General features: G+C 43.6%; 1 protein-coding gene across 5 annotated transcripts in view; it reads left to right on the top strand.

The window, feature by feature from the left end:
* The window catches only part of myo16 (myosin XVI), a 115,927-nt gene extending 92,374 nt beyond the window's left edge, over positions 1-23,553 (top strand). For 4 of the 5 annotated variants that reach the window (XM_086051565.1, XM_086051563.1, XM_086051564.1 and 1 more), the window contains 9 exons: positions 929-1,134; positions 7,425-7,527; positions 8,144-8,240; positions 9,303-9,585; positions 10,974-11,356; positions 12,062-13,270; positions 17,742-17,894; positions 18,094-18,176; positions 22,445-23,553. In XM_086051565.1, the coding sequence (XP_085907691.1) occupies positions 929-1,134; positions 7,425-7,527; positions 8,144-8,240; positions 9,303-9,585; positions 10,974-11,356; positions 12,062-13,270; positions 17,742-17,894; positions 18,094-18,176; positions 22,445-22,618 (2,691 nt within the window). In that variant the 3' untranslated portion in view covers positions 22,619-23,553. Of the gene's footprint in view, positions 1-928; positions 1,135-7,424; positions 7,528-8,143; positions 8,241-9,302; positions 9,586-10,973; positions 11,357-12,061; positions 13,271-17,741; positions 17,895-18,093; positions 18,177-19,381; positions 19,503-22,444 lie in introns of all 5 variants that reach the window. The other variant, XR_015089553.1, reaches the window with a different exon arrangement.
* Positions 23,554-25,517: the final 1,964 nt, after the last annotated feature.

Raw genomic sequence — 25,517 nt, 5'->3', positions numbered from 1 at the left:
TGGTGGGGAGTCGAGGGGTGTGTGCTGGAGAGAGTAGGATGAAGAATGATGCTGTACCTCGCTTGAAGCCCTCACGAATGAATGAACAATGGACAGCAAGCGCTGTGTGACGCGCGTTCTGCGAATCCTGCGACTGCACACGTATTCGGCCATGTGAGGGCTGCCGATGACGCTCGGAGTTGAGCAGGGGCGGCGATCGTGAGGTATGCAGAGCGTGAGATTGACGTTTGGGGAGTGGCGAAGCATGCAGTTGTTTTCATACAGGTTTAAGTGTGCGTGAGTACAAAGGGGTCTTGGGGCAACACTAAAACGAGAAGAATTGAAGTGCTTCTTCTCCAAAGAATATGACCTTATTCTTGTGATTTCTCAATATTTGTCTCTTAACACTACAAATTTCGGGTATCTTGAATCGTAGGATATAAATCTCCTGACATTACAACTTGGCTTGTAATACTTTGATGAGTAATTTGACTTGTTTATAATCATAAGAAAACATTTTAACAGATTAAACAGAAAAAGACAACTTTGGACTTATTCCACAAACACAAAATTAATCAGAATGCCGTGTTTCAACTCGTGGGCCTGCTGGGAACATATTTGTGAAAAAAATACGTTTGGGTTGACTTCCGCTTTAATACTTAATACTCATTAGTGTGTGTGTTTTGTGGGAAATCCTGTTGGCATTTGAGGAATGAAAGACTTAAGGGCTTGAAAAGTAAAAAAAAAAAAAAAAAGAAAAAGTTACACAATCAAGGACGTCAGACAACCTCACTTTCTTCACTACTGCGTCAAATATAGAACAAACCTTATGAAACGGAACACATTGTAGGTCATCATTTCAGAGCACAGCCTTGTCTTGTTATTATCGTAGTAAAATAGCCTGTTGGCACCTTTTGACTCTTCCCCCTTTTCTCCTTCCTCCATGCAGAACTCGCTGTCAGAGGTGATCAGCAAGGTGCAGGCTTCCACGGCCCACTTTGTGGAGTGCATGTGCCCCAACACCAGCGGTCAGCCCGACACCTTCGACATCTCCCACGTGTCCACCCAGTTGCGGCACGTCGGCGTGCTTGACATGGTGCGCACTATCCGTTACGGCTACCCCGTGCGTCTGTCCTTTCCCGGCTTCCTCAACAGGTCAGTGTGAGTGTGTTTGGTTTTAGAAGCATCAATGTATTAAACACAGTCAAAACACAGTATTAATGGGGGAAAAAAAGTGTCAAATACAAATGGAGCTGTGCATGGCTCATTGAAAAAGGTGGAGATGGAAAGCTACGGTCCATGCCAGGGGGCCCAACGACCACACTCTGTGGCCTTTTGATTAATTTGAAAAAAAGAAAAAGAAAATAGGTGGGGGATTTGTTGTTGTTTTTTTAAAAACACCCCAAAATCTTCCAAAAATGCAATGTTTTACATGAAATACGAGGGAGAATGGGAGGGGGATGCCAGAAATACTGTGAAAAGTACAAAATATGAAAAAAAAAATCTGTGAATATGCGAATCTGTGGGTGCCAAACTGTGACTGTGCTGGGATTGACTGTAGTTTTAAATTGTAATATCACCAATCACCACAAGATTGCAAAAATTTCGTAGTTGCGCTTACACTAGGCCTTATACTGCCAGTGGTCGCCAACGGCCCATTTGGTACTAGGCCACCCAGAGACTTTTTTTTTCTCAGCCATACCCTGTTGTTGAATTTAGACTAGACTATACATCTGCTATACATCTACTTCAAAAATGATCTGGATACAGATGATTCCTTTCAACTCGTACCGAAAATAATTTCAACGGCTTCTTTGCAGGAATCAAAGTTGCTTGTCGGCATTTTTAAAAATCAGTCGTGAGAGCGGTAGGAGAAGTTGACAAAGATACCGAATTGTTATGTTGGCAACACTGTTTTTCTTGTTAACTAGTTCTTCACTGTCTGCGGCCATGTTTTTCGTAGAAGCAGTGCAAGTCAGGTAGCGACGATGGATAAATACTGAATTAAATTCCATTGAATTTGGCATAGTAATTAGGTTGAAATGTTGGCTAAATCTTTCCCAGCGCTTTTCGAGGTGCACATGGTAGATGCAGTGTTTTAATTGGCGTCAGGATTATGAGGAGCTCTTCGGAAAGCATCATCCCTTGTAAGGAACCAAAAAGTTTGATGCTGTCGATGATGTCATTTGTTCTAAGGGTGACTCTCAGGCAGATAAGCACTAGTATCCAGAAGTCACTGCAACCTTCCTTGTTGTTGTTGGAAGCACATTATGACCTGAAATAGGTTCACTTTAGGAGGATGATGGGAGTCCATTGCAGCTAATGAATGCCACTATCACATTTCTCATGTCAGCGTGACACGGGCGTATTAAGCAGTCAGTGAGTTGTGTGTGAGGTCTCCGTGTCCCGGCACTTCAATTTTGCGTCATTAGTACACCTCTTTTCTTAACTGCATTGATACTCTCACCACTTTGCCTCAGCATAGTTGCTGTGTCAAAATAGTTTTTTCAAAAGTTTTGCCAGAAAGCAGGGAGAATCATTCTCTGACACATCTCTTTGGCATTTTACTCCACATCTCTCCCTGTTCTTCACATTCTTACAACCAGTGGAGGCTGTTTGGCTTAAAGCTTCTTTTTCCTCTTTTTGGTTCTCTAGTCCTCTGTCACTCTCTCTCTCATCCCCTGTTATTGTCTGGTTTAGAAAGTGAAGGGATTAACATGGACATTCCTGCCACATTATAAAAGAGGACAAAGCTGATCACATGACCCCCTCACACCAAAAAGTTTCCACTAGCCCACACTGTAAACATCACATCTCCTGATCTTGCTTTTTACTGAAGTGATGTCAGACTTTCTATAGTGACTTAAATGGAGAATAAAAAGGTAGGTAGGCGTTTTTCATACAGTATTATGTGTGTGGTATAAAATGCTTTATGAGGTGCTGGCAGATGATAGGATTTTTTTCTCATCACATGACACGCTAGCTTTTTATATAGGGCATATTGTTGAATATTTACTTTTGAATAGCGTGAATAGATGTATTTTGTCTGTAAATGTCAATAGTGATATGTTTAATCCAGTTTGGACATTGTAGAGCTGTGTTGTTGGAGTGTTTATGGTGAGTCATCCATCTTTGTTGCCATGCAGAAAATTCAAAGCGTCCATCTTTTTTTGTATTTGTGGTTTATCAGACAAAAACTCGAGGAAAATTTCACCCCTGAAGGACCCTTGGAAATAGCTTAAATGGCTGATTCAAACCACAATGGAAGACTGCTTGTTTCTTTTCATGCATGGGTTCTTGAGAGTTTTTGTCATTCTACTCATCATAGGCATGCCTACCAATTTTCAAGTTGTTCAGTGAACCTGGCTTCGGGGACTTCATTTTTAAAATGTCTGGGGGTACAACGAAGCCTTTTAAGTTTGGGAAAGGCTTCAAAATAGTGATTTATTTGGCCTCATAACAATAACAACGACAAGTGATTTGCCTTTTAGGAGGTTTAACCATTCCTGAAGACTCAACAATGTAAGTAGTTTTCTGCAATTCAGCACCACCCATCTCGCTGTCTGTACACATCTTAAATTGTGGGTCTTATGGGACAAACTGTGTAACACAGGTTTGTCTTGAGGGCCTCCAGGAACTGGCGAAAGTGACACCAGAAAAAGCTGCTTCACACCAAAATGGTAGACTTTCCATGTATCTTTATATAGAAGTGTATGAGACTTTTTTTGTACGTCTTCTCACACTTGCACATGCCAAATCTTGAGGAAACTGGCATGAGGAGCTGAATTTTCCCCGAAATTCCAAGGGGGTTACTTGGTCAATGGAAAAGCCTTTAAAGTGGTCATTTATTTTGCCAATGCCAAAGAAATTAGGCAGTTTCAAGAGTGCCTCTTCATAGAGACCTCTTCCTGATTTAAAAAAAAAAAAAAAAAAAAAAAAAAAGACTTAGCCGTAATGGACGCCTTGTACTCTCTGTATTGGGTAAATATGGAAATTCTGAAAAATTGACAAATGGAGACACAACATTTTTCTTGGAAAAGCAATTCAGTTGAATTAATTGTATGTAGTGTGACTAACATAAAGGTTATCATCCATCACTGATCTTGAGATTATGCTATGTGTTTCTGGTGTTCTGTGTGAAAACACTCTGACCTTTTGTGTGATTTTGTCTAAGGCCATACTGATGCCCGGGCTCAGCCTTGACCAAGGGACCTTCTCCATGCTCCCAAGGGACATTAGTCCTTATTTTTTGCCCTACTACTGATTTAATCCCTTTTTCCATTTGTCCCCCCGTTTAAGATCAGTTCCTGGCCCTTGACCAAATCATACAACAGAGCAATAAATCAGCCGTTAATCTTGACTTTTGCTTTGTTCTTGTTAATACAAATCGAACCACACACTTACACTCACGCACACACATACTGCTACCATGCAGGCCAGTTCCCTAAAGTCATACAGGCTGTATTAAGGGAATTGCATTAGTGTCCCGGCAACTGGAGATTTATGAGGAAATCTATTTTACCATTGCTTTTATTTGCCTTTTTATGATACTCTCTGTTTTGTGGCCAGATTTATTTCCTGACAGTTGCGCGAGGTCAAATACTGTCTGTGTTTTGTGTCGCTCGTGTAAATCCCGGCCCCTCTTTTGTGTGTCTGCATTTCTTCACGGAGCACTTCAGACAACTCCATCACACCGTGAGTGGGTAGTGACAAGTGGGCCCTCGTTGCTGCTGCCTGGCGGATAAACACGCATTATGGAACGCGTTTTGCTTAGTCGCAGTGCCACAGGGTTTTTATGAGACTAGGAGGCTGCAAAAACTGAGCAATGGACATTCCGTCTGAGTCCTTGAAAAAGCCAAACATGTTTTAGTTATTCATTTAGGTGCTCACTGGGCTTTGGTGGGATCTGCGTGACGTTTAAATGTACCTTTGAGACAGGTTTTTAGTTGAATTCCAAATTGTATTATTTTGGGGGCGTTATTTTGATTCCCCATGAAGTTCCTCACGCCGTGTAAGCGAGTGGAGTAACCATCTATGGTTTTCTTATACCCATCGAGGGGGTCATGGCTTTACACAGTTCTTTTGTGTTTTATTGGCCCTCTGGGGGACCGCGGGCGCTGTCTGCCGAACTGGTATTTCCATACAGGAAGAGGGTTAGCCAGAGTTCAGGCGCAAATCAAGCGCACCCACGCTTGCTCGCAATTGACAACACGAGTGATTTACAGTCACAGCCATCTGCTTGTTATATTTGCCTCATTTGATGTATGCGTGACATCATCATCTCTGCATCAACAACCAGCACAGTGTTATGATTATAAAATTGGATGCATGGAAAATGGCTGACATATGCACAAAGGTTTTCGACATGATTCTTTTCATCAATGAATTAATCAATTACGGGTTGGGCTGGACCATTTCATTCCACTTCTGTCTTAATTCTTCATCGGAACAAGTATGCTTCAAACTTGGTGGGAATACCCATTTCTCTTCCAAAGGCTATAAAATGCATGCTTGGATGAGTCTGGCTTTGAAGAACATGACTGAACCCTATCTAACACCTTTGGGATGAACTTGAACAGAGACTTTGAGCCAACCCCTGTCTTAAGAACCAGTCCCACACACGCACTCTAAAATCTTGTAAAAAGTGTTCCCAAAAAGCTGTTATAGCGTAGCTGCACTGGGGGTGACCTTGTATGTTTCCCAATGCATTCCAATGGGTAAAAAGTCAGTGTCATCGAGAAGACCTGAGCAGCGGGTACTGTACCTCGCGTTGCAATATGCTTTGCTGCTGTTACGCACTCAATATACGTACAGGCGATTAAAGGAAGCAAACAGACAGCAAGGGGCCACAAAGACTACGTTTACGTGCAGTCAATATTCGGGTTAAGGTCAAAATTCCGATTTCATGCCATTCACATGGCTTGAGCGGACAGAGTTACACCTCACGTTTAAATTGACGCATGGCTGGCATGACGCAATTTACAAAATCCCCGCTTGTTCATCTGCTTAATTTCTTTCTTCCTCCTCACTCCAAAAATGCATTGTCGTACTTACTCTAGCTTTCGCCATATTTTATTTATCACTAATCGTGTATTTCCGGTGGGTTGCTCTCCAAACACCGTGCTTACAAGCAGTTCCTGTACTACAAAGACCAAGATTCCTTGCGGCTGAGCATGCGGAGATTGTCCCGTGCATTTGAGTAATTCCGATCCACATATGCATGCGCACATATTCGGGTTATTGTGCACATTTACATGGCTTTTAAAAACCCGATTACTGCCAATATTCGGGTTTTAAAAGGGTTATTGACTACATGTAAACATAGTCAAAAAGAGACAACAAGAACTGATAAGGAATACTTAAGAAAATTAGTGACACAAGGAAAAGGAGTCAAATCTGGACACATTTGAATTTTACTGACGATAAAATGGCAGAGTGTAGCATCAGCAAGGAAAGAAAATCTCATATTGAATGCCTGCACAGGCATCAGTCTGTGCTATTAGAAGAATAAAGTACAAGTAAGTGTATTGGATGAATTGGATGGATCGGATTGGAAGTTTTGCTCACGAGTCCTTTGCGGTCTGTCCTGTCACGATAGGCATGTCCACTAAAATTTCTTGTTAGTTGGTGAAACCTGTGTTACATGTATACATACATTTTTACCAGGATGCACATGCTTGAATTGTTTTTCCTAGTTCTCCAGACATGTTGAGGCCCCCTAGAAGACAATTCATTTGTGGAAAAAAAGACTGTAACGTACACTGAAAAGTGAGCAGTGTTAAGCCTTAATGTGAAGTCAAAATTAACTGAATTTTACACTCGTATGACAATGGAATCCTAAAATCTCACCACTACAGGAATAAGAGTTTCTAAATATGAACAAAGCCTATTAGACCAGCATTCCAGAACAGTATACAACCTTCAAAGTTCTCCTAATTTTTTTAGTAACCCCAACATGGGTGCGAATGGGTCGCTGAGTGAAGAGGCTTAGCACTCAGCGGGTCCTTATCTTGATGGTGAGTGGATGGACTGGTAATGTGGCCTTTGGAAAACTCACTGATTTATCGGTCTGCATTCCTTTGAGCTGCTTCAAAACAAATCTGTGTTGCTTCACAATCTGTTGAGTGGAGCAGACTTTCCAAATAGGTCTTTCAGAATTTACATTATTCTGGCCTCACAACCATGACACATTTTTATAATGAGACATCTCCACTTGTATAACTAAACATGTCTCAATTCCAGACAAAAAACAGACCAATGTCCTCATCCAGCTGACCATTCATAGCTGTTGCCCCGGGCAACCCTAACAGGAACAGATGCTGTTTTGCTGGTCTTTGACCCCCTCTGACCTTTGAACCTATTGTTTCTCTCCACCGAAAACCTCTCCTTCAAGTTGCGCACTTTTTTCTCTCCTCTGATGTTTTATTTGTCTTCATGACGCTCAGATACAAAGATCTCGTTGTGCCAACGCTGGGCGACAAGAGGAAATTGTCGGCGGAGGAGAAGTGTCGCTGTGTGCTGCAGCAGACCAAACTGCAGGGATGGCAGGTGTGCGCCCTTTTCTGTCTTCCCATCGCTCACAAAAGATTTCGCCAAATGACTTAATCCCCTGACCCCCGCCTCCCTGTTTGTCAGAGATTCCTTGGAATCTTCGTCAACACGTTCCAGCTGTCCCACCTCATCATCATTCTTCCCTCGTAGTTGCTCACACACACACACGCACATACACATGAACAGAGAAGCCCTCGGAACCACCCACCCTGCCTCCTCTTGGTCCCGTCTGCCAGACTGCTGTTGTGTCTGAGTGACTGACCTCAATGGGTCACATCAGCTGCAGCCGCACTCACACACACACACACACACACACACACACACACTCACACACGCACACACCCCTCCACAATGTTGGCTTTTTGGGCGTCCTTTCTACAAGTAGCTGCTGGAAAGATGTCACTCACCCCATCGCCCACTTGTGTCCTCCCAAACACCACGGTGACTCCTTCCGTCCCCTTTTTTAAATTAAATGCTGTGTCAACACTCCACACCACGCATCCGTCATACATCGCAGCGCTCCCTTCGTCTCACAGGTTGCTGTCGCTACACTGTACGTTCTTTAGCATCACTGCTTCTCTAACCTCATCATTTGTGTTTTTTTATGCGCTAGGTGGGCAGCAGTAAAGTGTTTCTCAAATACTGGCAGGCAGACCAGCTCAACGACCGCTGCTATCAGCTGCATAAAAAGATCATCACCTGCCAGAAAGGTAAAGAACGAACTATTGATGACTCCAGTATTCCTCGTGGGTACCTTTATACAACAACGACTGGGTCAAAACCGACAGGGGGTGCTCGGTTTACGAAACAGTGCTTCTGCGGGAGCCATCGTGTTAAGCCCTGTGCAAGTTTGACGGCGGCTCTCGCTTTTCCTCTTTTCAAGACGTGGGTGAGCTGAAATATTTCCCGGTTAACTTTAGACAAGAGGCTCAGTACATCCTGGACTGGTAGCCAGCCAATCGCTATGCAACACCAATACAATATATTCCAGTGTCAGATATGTTTAACTTTGGAGCTTGCACAATGTTGGTAATGCTAACATGTCATGCTAACATTCTTATGTGCGGAATACGTCGTAGTTTATAACTAACCTGCATTAATGCCACAGTAGAGTTATAAGATATATTCTTATGCTGCAGCTTTCACTACATACACACACACCCACATTAGCTGCTTTGATAACAATGATGACAATGAAATCTTAATAGGCCACGTACTCTTTAGGATAGACACCTCTTCCCGGAAGGAGGGGCTGGCAATAATTTATAACCCATTTTCTCCCATCAAGGTTGGGGTTCACTTGACTTCCTGCTCTCACAAGAGATGACCGTACGACCCACCGCTGATATTTTTACTCAACCATAATTGTTATTCTTCATTTTGTTACATTAAATACTAAAATACAAGTTCAATGTATTGGAATTTCATTTGAATACAACTTCTACTACAACTGGGCAGAAGGAATTACATTGTCAATACTATTTCCCTGACAAGGCTGAAGGGCAGTTTTTGGGCCTTGTCCATTAATTCCTTCTAAATTCATCATTACGATATATGCTTATAGAACAATCAAATGGAAAAACAGTAATGGTGCATGCCTTCTTGTTCCACTTGGCGTTTTTACCTTTAAAAGTTGTATTTCAGGACCGTCGGAACCTGAGGACCTCTTGTCATTGGGCAATCAGATCATGCTGTCATTTGAATGCCAGGCCAGTAGTTTGCAATGTCACCATGACATATAATATATAAATATGTGAAATTCTTCCTTTCAGTGGTACGTGGCTGGCTGGTCCGGCGCCGTTTCCGGCGCCGACTGTCGTCGCGGCACAAGGATGAGGGCAGCGTGCAGCGCTTCCTGCAGGGGGCCGAGGACATGGGGCTGCGCACCTACGACCGCCTAGTCATACAGAACGCGTCTGACATTGCGCGGGAGAGCGACCGGCTGCGCTGCCACGGCAACAACGGCCTCATCCTCGCCCCCACCCTTGGCAGCAGCCCGCCGCTCGGGGAACGGCCCGATCCGGTTGGCAGGGAGGAGGAGCAACCGGTTAAAAGGTGAGTTGTAAACTCAGTGACGCAATGTAATCAATCGATTGATAACATCTATGTTCTGTATCTATCTGCCCGTCTGTTAGTCCTTCCATTCCTCCATCCACAAGTATTATTGGCCACTCCGTTCTTTATTGCGGCCCACATAATCAACAATTCTGTTGTATTTGTTCATCTTAAAAATTGGTCAATGAGAATTTGTTTTAGATCAATTTCTCGTGAAATAATTGGTTCATCAATGTATTGTAAATAATCAAATAAAACATATTAGTAAAAGTTTTAATTAAAAAAAAAAGACATATTAATAACTGATGTATTATGACTTTGAAAAATACTTATACTGCTACAGGTTATCACAACTCGCCAACTGCGTTTATGTACAGCACAGTATTTAATACCTATGAATACCAGGTTGCTCTTTGTACAAACAATCCAAACTCTAAAGGCTTTTCTGAAGGCTAATTGAGGATACGTTTACAAATATACACTTATACGTAAAAGCCACAACATTAGGTACACTTGCACAATCTCACCAGGTCTGATACAAGGACTGTATCAGCAACATTTGTGCAATGTTTTTGATAATAATTTATTGTTGAACAAGATCCCACTGACTTTGAAGTGTCCTTGTGCATGTAACATCTGCTGTCTGGCGTGCACACGCGCGCACGCACACACGCACGCACACAAACACACGCACTCTTTGGAGAGTGGGTAAATGGGATAACTACGAAAGGTTTCATGACAAGGATTTTATTGAGGCAGCAATGCTACACATGCTTAAATTCAATGAAACCAACTTAATTTCTCCACAGATATTTAAAATTCCTTCCCTGATCACTTACGCACATAGTCTCCCACATCCCCTCCCTAACACAGATGCCCCCCCTGCATGCAATCACAGGACGGACAGATGGTTCACTGAGATTAGTGTAGGAAATATCAAACTGGATATGATCAAATTACTGTAGGGAGATTAAATCTAAAACCTAAGCTCTTGTCTCTTTATCCTCCAATTGGCCTCCTTAGCTCATATTTGTGGCGTGACAGTTGATGTGTGAGTGCAATGCTGCGCTCAAATAAAAGGCTTTAGCACTGATGCCTCAAGAAAACATGAAAGTCGCAACATTTGTCGAAAACTGCTCTATTGATTTAATTTTGGTCTGCCACTTGAGGAAGGAATGAAATTTATTTAGTTTTACTTTGCATTTTTTCTCGGTTTATGATGATGCAAAAAATCGTTGGATTATTTATGGTATTTTTGTCGTATCAAACATTCATTCATCTGTAAAAAACAGCTTTATCGGGTGCTTATGGCCATGAATGGATAGATGGATGGAGAGAACAATTCATCTACAATCTTATAGTGATCTAACTATTCGTATGATGTGTAGGATTATGGAAAAAGTTGGAAAAGTCCACGAGGGCGCTGGTAATGGGGGAAGCCGAGTCATTCGCCACTTTCGATCCAGCTCGGTGCCCCTCCCCCTGGCTACGGAGAATACGACACACTCCGCAACCGGCCCAGCCGTCAAAACAGTGCTGCAGCAAGTCGCTCACAACAACGTGGACAGTACCAGCAGTTGTGCTGCATCCTCGCCTCGTAAGCAACCTCCCCCAAAACCAAAAAGGGACCCCAACACGCGCCTGAGTGCATCGTACGAGGTGGTTAGTGCCGGCTTGGTGATGGCGGTCAAAGAAAGCCCCACTCCAGAAGGCTACGCTTCGCCAGCTGGGAGTCCCCCCAAATCCCAGCTGTCCCCGACAGACCCTGCAGGTACATGCACTTGTTTTTAGAAGACATGACAAATGGTTGCTGGTGTATCATTTATTCTTTTCATTTTCAGAAAACTGAAAACATGGAAAAGTGACGATATATTTTCTATTTATTCTTAACGCAATTCGTATTTCAATGTAAAGCTCAGATCGAAAACACGAAATTTAAAAATGGGCCACAGTGCTGAGTTGGATTTTAATATTTAATTGGTCATATTTCTATGACCCAGAAGTTTGGTAATGATTTGTAACCGACCCCAATGCTTCCTTTAGCCACAATGTGATTTAAGTCAAGTCGAGCAAGTAAGCCATTTTCAACTAAAAAGAAAAAAACGTGCTGTTTGGCCCATGTCTACTAATTCACACGGTGTTCTGTGTGAGTCAGTGGTTCATTGATAGATCAGGCCCATGGTCTTGACTGATTGTGGTGGTTAAAAGCTAACTTTATTAATGCTAGTTACCAAACTTCTGGGTCATGTAAATCTGATTGATAAAATAAAATATATTTTTTTTAAAAACTCAGTCCTGTATTGTTTTTTTTTTTGTTTTGGATTGTTCTGAGTCTAAAATGTATGCAAGAAAAATCTGGGATTTTTTTGTGTTTTGATTTTTGATTGTCTATTGAAAATGCAAAGAACAAGTGATCCACAGATAGTTGCTCAGAATTCCGGTGACCATTATTTGAACTTTCGCAATGCTTCCTCAGGGTCCAAGCCCCGCCCCCACAGCGATGACTACACGACCATGAGGAAGGTGCCCCCTCCCAAACCCAAGCGCAGTCCCAACACCAAGCTGACGGGCTCATACGAGGAGATCAATGCTGTGGCGACCCTCCTCCATCAGTTGCGCCCCGCTGATGTCAAGACAGGCGGCACGATGCAGAAAGCGGCCTCTCTGGATGCTCCGCAGGGCTTAGCGCTGAGTCTTTACCGCGGCCAGGACGAGGAGGACATCTACATTGAGATGCTTGGCTCTCAGCCCCGTGCTCGGAGCCTCCAGGAGCCACCCAACAGCCCAGAAGAAGCGGAGTCAGAGGCCGTCTATGAGGAAATGACCTTCTTCCCTCCTGATGAGGCCGTGCCTCCACCCGCCACAGCAATCAAACCAACCAAGTTGGATTTTCTCAGCTTGGGCACGGTCACATCCAGCACGTCTCGCCCCCAGAGTGAGGAGAGTAAGCGGGTGACGGCAGCTTTGGATATTGCTCACCCACAAAACACTGTGGTCAGTGGCGCACCCCGGGGTCAGCATGGCAAAGATGGCAGCTGTGACATTCCAGCCCCTTTCCCCAACTTGCTCCCGCATCGACCACCTCTCCTGGTGTTCCCGCCGTCCCCCGTCACCTGCTCCCCTGCTTCAGATGAGTCACCCCTCACTCCTTTAGAGGTCAAGAAGCTGCCAGTGTTTGAGACCAATCTCAACTACAATGCGGGTCCAGACAGCCCGCTGTCACCTCAATATGTGCGCCAAAGGGCCGACTCCTCCCCGAGTCTCACCGTTCTCATGCCGGAGAAGAAGGCCACCCCTCCACTAACCCCGCCACTTCCTCTTTCTACCACAAGTGGCCCACCTCCTCCATACAGACCACCTTCACACTTCCCCTTTCCACCTGAAGCCAGCTTCCTTGCGCTGACTCGGACCGCTTCTGTCACCGGGACCCAGTCAGACTCCTCCAAGGCCCTAACGTCACAGAGGCCAAGTGTGGAGCCGCTGGGCAAGCCGCCCCCTTACTCCCCGGGGAAGATGTCCCGCCCGGAACCTCGAAGAGCTCATTCCTGCTCCTCCTCGCCCTTGTTGTTCAACCCGGCCAGTGGAAGACCCCTTACCAGTCCCCTGGATGAGCTCAACACCTTGTTCAGCACCGGACGCAGCCTGCTGAGAAAGTCCTCAACGGGACGCAAGATGCGAGACGGAGGTTCGTCAGTCCAACACACAAGTTTTTAAGATACAGTGGAACCTCTGACATAAAATTGGTATTCCCATTGCCTCATATCAATGTAAATTAAAGCTGCAAAGACCTCATTTTACACGGAGAACCCTCATAATGAGCATTCAACTTTGATGCCATGCTCCGCCGACAGATCCTGTGGCAACAAAAAACTTTTTAATGTCTCCTGTCTGTCTAGACTACTTCCTTCCAATTTGGCTGAATTCCCTATAGTAATTAGTCATAATACGAGCCCTGGAATTTCACCAAAAATGGCCACTGCAAACCAAAATGGCATACTACCTGTTCAATTGCTGGATCCTGTTATCATGGATATGGCTGCCCTGTTTCCAGGGTGCACTAAAGAGTGAGTTTTAGAGAGTTATATTTAAGACCCCAAAAATATATTTTCACCGGGACACTGCATTTTGAGGCCCCCAAAAAGGCGATTCATTTGTTGGAAGAAAAACACCCAGCAGTGATTCCAATAAGGGATTTGCACCACCTGCTGCGTGAGCCCCATTAATAAACGTCGCCCTCATAAAACCTCAATTAACGCCACACGCAATGTTTCATGTGTTATTTTAGCATTCTTAATTGTCACACACGTGGGGAAAAATCACAACATTAATCATTAATGATGAAGACACACTGATTTATATCGCAGATGCTCGTTACAAATCTCATTTTTCAACATTCTGTTGTAGTGTAGACAGAAATTGACCACTGTAAAACGTAAAAAAAAATATGTTGATGCAATGCAACAATGGTTTTGTAAGACTTCGCAGCAGTTTTTTTTAGCAATAATTAAGGCCCAAGCACGCAGTCTTGAGATATGACAGGAGGAGCCCCCCAGGCCCCAGCCCCATAGAGACAATGCTAATTTGGACATAGATCAACTTCAGAGGTTCCACTGTACTTGTAACCCATAAAACAAGAGCATAAAGCCCCTAGCATCATTTTTCATTGTTTGCCACTTTCTGCGCACAGTGAACCCGTGGGCCAGATGTACAGTAGTGTGGGGGTGATGGGAAGTTAACCTCTGCTTTATTGTACTCTTTCACCTTGTCCCACTCAGCCTGCTTCGGCGCGTGTCCATTTTGTGCTGGATTGACCGTAACAAGTTCATGATCCAAGTCTGGAGTTGATGTATTGGGTGCTGGGTGATTACATTCTACACTGTAGTCCGGGGCAATAGATTTGTAATAGTCTTCGGTTTGCAGGTGTTTCATTTCTCGAAAATGCACTTTTTTTTTTTGAATTGAGAGGTGTTCTAGCAATTGGCAATTGGCACATTTGAGCCATTTGTTCCAGTATAAAGCTTCAGCGTCCTTTGGCAACTGCAGATGTATGTTAGATAATGAGCTAGCGGGATTATTTTGCCAAGCGGCGTTACATAATGCCAGTAGTAATTTAGAGCATGGAGACCCGGGGATGCTGATGGAAAGGCTGACCTTTATGCTAAAATGGGGCAAAACATATTTCCCACATATAAGCATTGTCGCAATGTGTTCCTCACGGATTTGTCACGCCCCCTAAATCGTGACCCCTTCCTATAGGGAAAACAAACAAGATCCGCATCGATGCAGCGAGCGCGCATAATGAGTAACAGCCATCGCTGACCTTAATGTCTATGCTGCCAGCTGTGGCACATTTCATCCTGCTGCTGCTGTAGTGCATATTTGAGTGATTTGTGACTGTGTCCATACCTAGTTGGGCTTGTGGTGGCGTTTTGTCTTACCGCCGCTTCACTCAGTGCTTGTATTTTTTTTCCCTGGGAAGCACACGCACTTGACGGGGTTGTTCCTGGAAAGTCATGTTTATGTAAAGTGGCATAGACAGGCTATTACTGAAACACTGCTCACGTGAACAAAGATGGGATCTATAGTGAAAGCTAATTAGATGGAGAAAACAGTCCAATAAAAAGTCCATAAAATGAGGAGAATCGGACTGTAATTACTAAAGCCCAAGAGGCCATTCAAACAACGTTTTAAAATGAAAATGGACAAAAATATAAAAGCCAACAACGATTTATCTGTTCCTCTAAAGTGCTATTGTCGCATAAGATCATTTTAATTTAAAAGATGTAAGTGCATCAAATACAGACCAACAGAATGTAATTGTCACACTTGAAAAAAAAAAGTACTGTCCTTGAATCTTATCGCACCCTATGTATTGAGGTACGCATTGAATTGTCTTTTATTGGAGAGATGCACACTCCTACTAATTTCTCAAACTCTGCGTTGACCACATACATAAGGATTTGACATCATAAATATTGAACAGTTTTACCATTCACAATTGTCGGTCTGACCATTGTCAGAGCAGAATGGGAAGGAAATAATCACCCTTAAAGCACCACACACCACAGGATAACCCCTCATGGTTCGAGAATTGCTCCTTGGCTGCCTTTGCAAGGGATGGCAAATGTTCAAACTTGGTCAGATTATCGGTATTTACGACACTCCGCCCAGACTCGATATTTGTCGAATGTCGAACATCCTGGGATGGGGTTTGAATCAAGTTGAATTCTCACAGCTTTAGAGAACAGTCCACACAAGGGAGAAACTGTCCTCTCATGCCGTTTTCATCTGAGTGTCTGTTTCCTGGAGGAGTATTGGTTGTGGCGGGGTTAATAATACATGAGCAGCGGAATGATGAGGATGCCTATCAAATATTTAACAGCTCACTCATGTTCTACAGAAGCCAGTGTGACGGGCCAAAAGTGGCGCTCCGGGAGACCCTCGACAGTTATCAAAGAGGTTCTAGAAATCGCATTCAACCGAAAGCGCGTGACGCCGTTGCCGTCACAGGCTTTGCGTATTTGTTTACCCGAGGGTCACCACTGTCACGTTGCCATACCGACTTCCGGGGGCAAGGCGCTGAAGGCCTTATAAGAGGCGGAATGGGAACGCTCGCTGATACATTCGCCTGACGTGACGTTCCTGGCTTATTTCACGGGTGAGCACGCGCTCCGACGCAGGCACGGGGCTGGCGTGATGGAAACTGTGTTTGTGACGGGGGAAGCTGGCACTTCAGGGGGCGGGCGGTGGGGATCACAACCTTGCTGTTATTTTGAGTAGCCCAAGCAAAGCGGCCCACTTAGATCTGAGAGCGGCGGGATGCCAACGGGCTTAACAGGATGCTCCACTTCCGTTCCCTCTCGGCCGTTAAGCGGCTCAGTGTGATACCTGATGCTGGGGGCGGGGCCAGAGGTTACAGTCGCTATCCTAGACATCCCTGTGAGGAGCAGCTGCCTCCCTCATCCTCGGGGAATGAGCAGACTACCGGAATGCCAGCGGGAGAGGGCAGGTGGTCTTGGCAGGCTGCAGGAAATCACTGTCATAAGACTCTCCCCTGTCTCCACCCCCACCCCCTCGCCACGGCGGCAGCATTCCATGCCAGGAATTGAGCGCAACGCCAGCTCTTCGTCATTGTCGTATCGTTGTTATTCTGACATGACTCATCTCTTCTCACTTACACGGGCGCCTCGCTTGCTCTACCTGTGTCGCCCACTCACATGTGGCGGCCCACTTGGAATACAAGTTGAGGGTGGCGTGTTTATATTTAGCTGTAACCATGGCCAGGATGGATGGATGGAGAGGTGGATAGATGGATGAACGGGAGGCGGAGGCCGGGGAAACTCATTCCCAGAATGGGATGGCAGTTGACGGCTTCACACTCACACTCGGTCTGTGCCATATGAAGTCGCTTATCTTATTTTAAAAATCAAATGCAAAAAAACATAACAATCCAATAACAGTGTCTTATCGCCACGAGGAGATGAAGAATGAATAATTTAATAAAACCTGAATGCGGATCTGTGGGACACCATACAAGGGTTAAACCCCAAAACTCAAAACTGTGAAACACACATTGGAGCTACTAGATCCACCGTGCTGCCTAGTCTGATGCATTCATTCATTGTAAAGTTCAACGTAAACAATTAAGCAACCTCTTAAGCCCTTTTTGCAACCCTACACTAATGTGACTTTTCCACTGGAACAACAAGATGCTATTTCGAGTACTTGTGTTCAGCCAGCGTTCAATACCATATGGGTGACGTAAACCACTGTTGTCGAGCAGACTCACCATCGCAGCATCATTGGAACACTTTAGGACACACAACCAGAAATGACAGATAAACACTCTTGCTAATGTTAGCCTACCGTCTTGTTGCTCCTTCACTCTGGACGCTGCGGTGTTATACCTCACATTCTCCACTGTGCCGCTGTGATCCATTTCCAATCTCCTTTCTAACGTTTGTCTACTTGCCAGGACGTCAAAATAGCATACTTGTACAATACAATGTGGTTTTCACCGTTTACCAGAAAGTAGATGAGCCTTTACTATTTTCGTGTGATCCTGCTGTATACTGCAAGAGTTGGCAGAGTTAATGAATGTGCTTAACTCCACAAAAGCAAATCGGGACCTTTACGCGTCAGTGTGTTCTTCCCAGGTTTCAACTCCAACATCAATTTACCTGGCCGGGAAGAGTGTGGCTCCGCCCCATCCTCGCCATCGCTGCAGCTACAGGACAAGAACGCCAACAATCATTCTGTTCAGTCATCAAGCCACGCCCCCATTGAGAACGGCAACCAGATCTCCAACGGTAGGCGGTCTTTCAAACCGTTGCTTCCTTTCATCGTACGGTGACTGCCTGCCGCTGCGTACATAGCCCAAATTGATGGTTTTCAAAGATGTAGTGTTAATAAATGAAATCATTAATTCACTCGTCATGATGCACTAATTACGGCTGTTAATAATAATGATGTCTTATTTTAGGACGCCTCATTTAATTGTGTGTTCAGGTTCACTGGAGGACGAGAGCCACGTTAAGTCAAACATGTCCACATCCTCTCTGCACAGACACATGGATAGCCACCATACACAGGTAACACACATGTGCGCGCGCACACACACACAAACACACACACACAGACTCGAAGTATGTGTTTGTAATAAAAGTGCAGTCATCCTTATTACAGCAAATGATTAAAGTGTTTTAATTTAATACCTTTTACAAGAGATGGTTATTGCCTCCGGCTTTGACCACCCACCTTATTAAGGCTACTCATGAGAATTTAGAAGCAAATCTTGAAGTGAAGCACTATATTGTTTTTTCGCCACAAAAACACTTTACCAGATTGTTTTAGCGCATTCGGGTTTAAGTGTTTAAAAGAGGTTGAAACTTAACTTGTTAAGTGCAAATGGAGTTTTTAAAAAAAACACAATATGGACACATTCAATTTGGTGGAGTAATACGTAACTACATTATACTGTATTTACAAACAACAAGCATGAGCGCTATTGCAGTTAGAATACATTAAGGCTTGTGTTCCATCTGTTTTTGTTTTTGTTTACATTTTGAGGAAAGGGGCCTGCCTGGGGCAACATATGCCACCCGTGACGTGCAAGCTTTCGCTGCCTCCGCATTCAGGTGTTTGGTTGCAGGATTGAATTTATCGCATTGAGCACGCAGAGTCGCACGCATACACACGCACGCACCCACACAGACACACACAACTTCATTATGTGGGGTTGATAGCATACCGATAACGTAGCAGAGCGCACATTGGAACTATTTGAAACCTGGGAACTGCCACAGAGTGGTACATAGACTCAATATATATAAAGAGTCTGAATAATTAAAATATGAAGCTATAGAGTTTGTTTACACTCATATGAATGACATCAAGTCACCAAAACAAATCATGTTGGTTGTTGTTAATTTACTGTATTTAGCAAGTGTTAAATATTGTCCCAAGTATTGCTTAATGTTGACCACATGAATATCTTCCACAACAGAAACAGATATTTTTATCAGATTGCCCCCAACCTCGGTGGCCATACAGGAGGAAGACAGCCTCCCAGCTGCTCACTTTTTGCGGTAATTAACCTTGACCGCCTGGTGGAGGGCTTAAGTTCAAAATTCACCAGTAACAAAATCAAAAATCAATGTGCCACAAACCCCATCGCGCCACACGTCCTATTAAAGTTCTTGATGAGCACGTTCTAGCTCTACGATCATTTTGTCAATATGTCCTCATATGTTTATTCAATGATCACAAGACTATCATTTTATCCTTTATCTTCCAGAGGGGCCATCTCAATTTTTCTCCATTTGGAGCTGGGGCCGCCCTCTAATCGACGAGGGTGTTGGGAGGGGGGGCAGGGACTGGGGGCTTACTGGAAGCCGCAGTACACATGTAGGGATGTGGTGAGTCCATCCGGAAATTCATTCTCTAACTATGCTTCCATCGAATCCATTGTGAGTTCATGAAAGTGCTGATGGGAATCCCATCTTCGGTGTTTGAACCATTTTTCTGTGGAAGTTGTTAGCCAAAGATCATCAATCATCCCAGTTTTTTTTTTTTTTACTCTTTTGGGGGGCAAATATTTTGGCATCTATGCTTTTTTTTTCCCAGTAAAACTCTTCTGGAAACAGATCCCTTCTTATTGTTATCATCTGATTCCAGAACAAGTGAGACTCCTGCTTGTCTACATCCTCCATTTGTACCTATGTTTTCAATCAGGCATTTGTGTTTAGCTTCTTGGTTATTGTTCAGAAATTAGTGGAAGATATGTGTGACCCGAATTTGTGCGTGACTCCTCAAACAAAGTTAACCGATATGTGAGGACAGTCATAGTCATAGCCGGATAGTGGCTCTTATCTAAGAAACATTCATCTAATGGAATATATTTCATGATGGGGCCTTCATCATTAGCTTATGGTGACCTTCATGGCAGCTGTGTTTGATAGCCCTCCTCTGTTTAAACAGGAGAATCCCTCTGTTGCAGAAAGTCCACAAAGTCCTTGTTTTCCTAATGTGGAGTGGAAGAACTTGACCACACTGCGCACAGAATGACCTCGACTTTTCGGGTTAAAGAGGGACAAGAACTTTCAGGCTTTATCAGTCTCTCTCTCTCTCTCTCTCTCTCTCTCTCTCTCTCTCTCTCTCTCTCTTGCAGTAAAACAAATCACATTGCATATAAGGTTGTAGAATTACATGTTTACACTTACTTTATATCTTCAAGGGGAAAATATGAATGACCTAAAAGCACCACCAAAGCTGAATAACAATTGTATAGAATAGGCATAAGCCAGTATTAGATTTTGACCGTCTGCTAACCATGAGCACAAATATCGTAGTTTCGTGGTGTCATGTTATGTTGAATACAGATTTAAAATGTAGTATTTGCAAAACTTTGGGTTAATAACTTTATTCCATTGAACATGCTCAGTGGGTACAGTAAGAACTATAGGGATGCACGATAACTGGTCTTTTGATACGTTAACCCATAAATTCCTGCTTCTGAAAACCGATACGCATAAGCAATATCTTTTGTTTGTGTGTGTGTGTGTATATATATATATATATATATATATATATATATATATATATATATATATATATATTTATTTATTTTTTTATTTTTTTTTTTTTGTTGCACAAAATGCAATGTAATTCTACAACACTACTACCAAAAGCCAAAAACTATAATAGAATTGTTAAATGTATCAGTTTCTAGGCTGAATTTCAGTCTCAGCTCCTATATTATATTGTGCAAGTAAACGGAATTTTCACGGAAGTCAATTATGTTATCCTAGGCTAGTGACTCACTGCTTGTAATGTGGTGTCATGTACATATAAAATATAACCTCCATGTTGTATTCTGGTATGGATCAGCCATGCTCAGTCCTGTTTCTGGAATTACTGACTGAGGCAGATTGGAATTTCCCATCACTGATTGATTTACCTGCATATTCAGTCACAGATGACTGATGTGCTCTGTGCGTGCGTGCATTTATGTACGCATTATGGTGGGACACTAAAGATCGTCCCCGCTGAGCGACCCCGACTGTAATACACATGATCCCCTTTTGAGGCGATGCATCCAGTAGATGTAAATGAATCGCTACCATAGCTGTCAGTCAGAGGAGGAATTTCCCTTGCTGCTACAGGCTGACGTCGATCATCTCGGGAGGGATGGTGGCACGCCAGTAGTGGATTCATCTCCATCTTCTTTCCAATACAAGTGATAGCCATGTCCTAATTTTCCCGTACTCTAGGCGAACGGTCTCTAATGGCTGCCTGATTAGTGTATGACACATGCTCAATCTTTTTGCTCCATTTATTTGATTTTATCTCCTTGCGCACAACCCCCATCTGCTTGTCATCCACACTGCACTTTACTCCCAAGCTCCAAAGCATCATTTCACCTCTGACCGGAAAATAATTACAGTGGAACCTCTAAATTCATGCAAAATATGTTCAGGTACGCTACGTTTTCAAACAGTAAATATTGGAAATTGAAAAAATCTGTTCCAGGGTTAAACTCGTTTTTTCAATGTAGGTCACATTTTAACATTCTTAAAAGTCATACAACTTTAGAAAGAAGTTTACCTGGCAACAATTGTAGTTTTTTGCCAGTTCTAAGAGGCTGTGTATAGGATTTTTTTTTTTTATTGTATTGTATTTTCAAATTTGCATAGCCAGATTTTACTCATCAGCCAAGTCAGGGGTACCCAAGTCCGATCCTAGTGAGCCCCAATGCAGCCTCTTTTAGATGTCTGTCTCCTCCAGCACACCTGATACAAATGATCATTTCAATCAGCAAGCTTTGTAGATGGCTGATAACAATCCTAATCATTTGAATCGGGTGCGTTGGAGAAAAGAGACATCTAAAACTCTCGAGGACCGGACTTGGACACCCCTGAGCCAGATCATCTTATTTGTACTCTTTCGCTCCTTCTGTTGTGGGGTCGCAAAAAAGCTAAATAAAAATAAAAAGCCAAATACATTTGGAAATCAACATTTTCTAGTCATACCAACTAAAATATATCAGGCCAAACAGGCATAATCAACCTGTAGACTGTACGTAGATTCAAGGTGACAGAAAATATAAAATTGCTGATAAGCATGAATCAAAAGCCATTCGGTATAAAATTGCAGGAAATTAAGTCTGATTAATGAGCCATAAAAAAATATTTTACCCAATAAAAACCAAGTCAAACCTTATGTTTAGGAAACTGTGCCTGAATTAAATATTTTACTACAAATATCTGGTTGAATCCCAAGCCGTTCGGCTTTAGAGGTTCCGCTGTAATCGTCTGGTCGGTCGGAATGTGACTTACTCTGGTCCTGTGTCCAAACCCAGGCGTTCCAGAGGCTACGCCTTTCCAACGGGGATGCGGGCACCACGCTGCGAGAGCTCCTGCGATGGCGGCAGGCGCAGTGTGAGGGGCGGAAGGGCTGGAAGCACCGTCCGCCGCCTCAGTCTCCGCCCCTGTCGCCCGCGCTGTTCTGGTCCAGCAGGAAGAATTCGCCATGACCCAGGACGTGATGAATCGAGACTACCTGATTGAGCGGCCTCTGAGCATGGCTGCAAAGGATGCCCCCAACCCTGCCAACTACCAAGCACTTTGTGACTCTAAAGAAACGCATGGAAAGCAGATATCCAGGGACATGTATAGTCATATTTATTTAAAGAAGGTGGCATGGTTGGGTGTTAGAGGGAAAAGGTCAAAGGTCCATCCTCCCAAACAAGGTGCTGCTGATCATACTCGATGAGCTTTCCAGCGACTTTTCAAGTTTACACGTCAACCAACGCCTTTCAACACACTCCAGGTTCCGGATTGTTTTTCTGAGTAGCCCTGCATACCAACAAGGGATCAGGCTAACCTCAATGAACTCCAAAGGTGCATTTCTTTTCGCCGCCGGCCTTTGAGGAAATCTCTGGGCGAATGCACTCTACTGCACTTAGCTTTGTGTTGAAAAAGAGATCTGACAAAACAGCTAGAAATACAGTATGTCATTGCTTCTTCTGTCAGTGCCAAAGCGTCAACGACTACGATAGTCCTAGAATACCACCCCTGGTCTCATTCCACGTACTCTTAGTTGAAATATACATCTGAGGAACGTTTTGGAAAGGTGGAAAAGGACCTCCATGTTTGTACAGAATCTGCACTTGACCCCAACTGACAGACCCGTTTCCCCCCACCGTCCCTCCCTTTGATGTTTGACCTCCTCCCTACTTACTAATGGCTCCGAGCAGCTGTATGGATGTTTCCACGGTAACTGCGGCGTAAATAGCGACTGGTGCCGAAGCACAGAGTTGAAACGATGCTGACTGAGATCGAAGAATGTTTTGGGTTCGATGCAATGACTGAGAGGTTTGTTTTAAAACTGTGAATACTTTGTTTCGAAGAATGTATGTGGCAATGAAATTGTTTCTATGATATTTAATAATGTTTCATCCCTCCCTTCCTCTGGCCTGCCATTTTGTTCCAATAATGGGATATGTTTGCATTGCTTGGAAGTTTTATTGCACTCTGTATACCGTAATGGGCAAGGTGGGGCTCAAACAACCGCCTGATCTATGAAGATGGGTCGGAATCATTAGAGCCGCAAGGTACCAATAGCGCTAAATGATTTCTCATTCCTCCTGCTCATCCTCAATGCGTCTGATTGATTCTGCCTTACCAATCAATTGTGGCTGCATTCTTTGATGGTGACGCACTCATATTCCATCAGGATGCATCAGAAGACACGACAACATTAGCCGAGCATCTTGGACTGGCTGGATGAGTGTTTATGAACTGGAACCTTGACATACCTTGAAGGCGGTGTGCTTTTTCAAGTTTAATCATGGTGATGTGCTCCCCTGATGAGGTATTGACTTGCTCAATTGAGTATTTTTAACCCATCTGAGACATGATCATCCAAGTCTCCATGAAGTGCTTAGAGTTCAGTTCAACTCACCATGGTACACCTTGATAAGTCTTGCGTTTCGACCGTGGTATGTAGCCCACTTTCTGGGCACCGACATGGAATGGGTGATGAACCCGTGGAAATTCCTCCTTCAGAGGCAGTACCAGAACCAAAACGGCGCTTGTAGATGGTGAATGCCAGAATTTCTGGACAGGCAAAGGCAGCTTAATGCCGGATCGTCTGTTACTTCTCTGATGCAACCACTTTGAGGGATCTCTGTATAAAAGAAGGCCACTTTTGGACAGATATCGTTGACTATGGCAGCTATTTGAGTGTGACATCAGAGGAAGGCTGCATTTGAAGGCCAATGATGTCATAACACTCCCTAATTCAAATGCAACCCACAAACGCGGTCTTCTTCTCTTGTCTTTGCACTCCAATTCTTCACAGCTTACTACATGCCCCAATTCTTGGCGTACCTTCTTAACATATTCACTGCTAGCCAAAAGACTGAGAAAGTGCTTCTGATGGCAAAGTAATTTATTTACAAATAAACAATTAAGAAACATGCCGATGCACCGCATGACTTGAGTTGACCATCCTTGGCTGTATTTCATCGTGTTTCTTATTCACGACTCACGACATGAACTACGTCATCTTTTCGACACACAATAGCGACACACACTTTCTACTAATTACTGCATCGCACACTTTGTTTTTACCATGCATAAATACACACTCTGTTCGAATGTGATGTTTCTACACTTAAACTAATTTCTCTCCCTCATAATCGACGTGATAATCCAAGATTCTACCCCTAACCTTTGCCTTCTTTCCAAAAACTGTGCTAATTCCATATCCAGAGTGATGAAACTGCACCATTTAGTCATTTCAGTGGTTTACAAACCTGAATTTCACAGGCAAACTAGGCTACGCCCTCTTCCGCACCTATCCACTGAATATAAGTACTTGAGGAATACCTGCATAAACTTTAGTGGCAGTCAATGTTTGGATTGCAGTTGACGAATATAAATGTAAATGGTAATGAATGAGTTAAACATGGTGGATCAAATGCAAGTTCCGGGATTTTACCCATTTGAACAAATATGTCAAATATGTGGCAACCATAAGTTTCTGTTAAAATAATGGTTATGGGAAAACATAACCGCCAACCATGGTAACCTGAATTGGGACTCTGCTACAGTGTACCCTCACATGAATTCATCAAAGAAAGAAGAGTGTGATGCAGCAAAAAAGAAAAGGACAGCAATGAAGAACATTTTGTGATCCTTTTTCCCCCACAAGAAGATGCATTGTTGCCATTCCGTTCTTGTCGCGCCAGAGTGGGCGAATCTCCATCGACCAGTTAACGGACTACAATGCGTCTCTCGCCTTGGTACGCCAATTGAAGGGTTTCAGTGGTACAAGGAACAGTCATTTTGGAGTCATTGGTAGTTAATTGATCCACATTAGTCTGGGGCTTTGATTGGTTATCAGTCCCAAGTCAGCTTGGATAGAGT

This window comes from Filicampus tigris, chromosome 14 (genome assembly GCF_054856515.1).
Source record: "Filicampus tigris isolate MCC_2025a chromosome 14, RoL_Ftig_1.0, whole genome shotgun sequence".
NCBI classification, from domain to species: domain Eukaryota; kingdom Metazoa; phylum Chordata; class Actinopteri; order Syngnathiformes; family Syngnathidae; genus Filicampus; species Filicampus tigris.
Note: the sequence above shows the minus strand (reverse complement) of the source record. Positions and strands in the feature narration are given on the sequence as shown.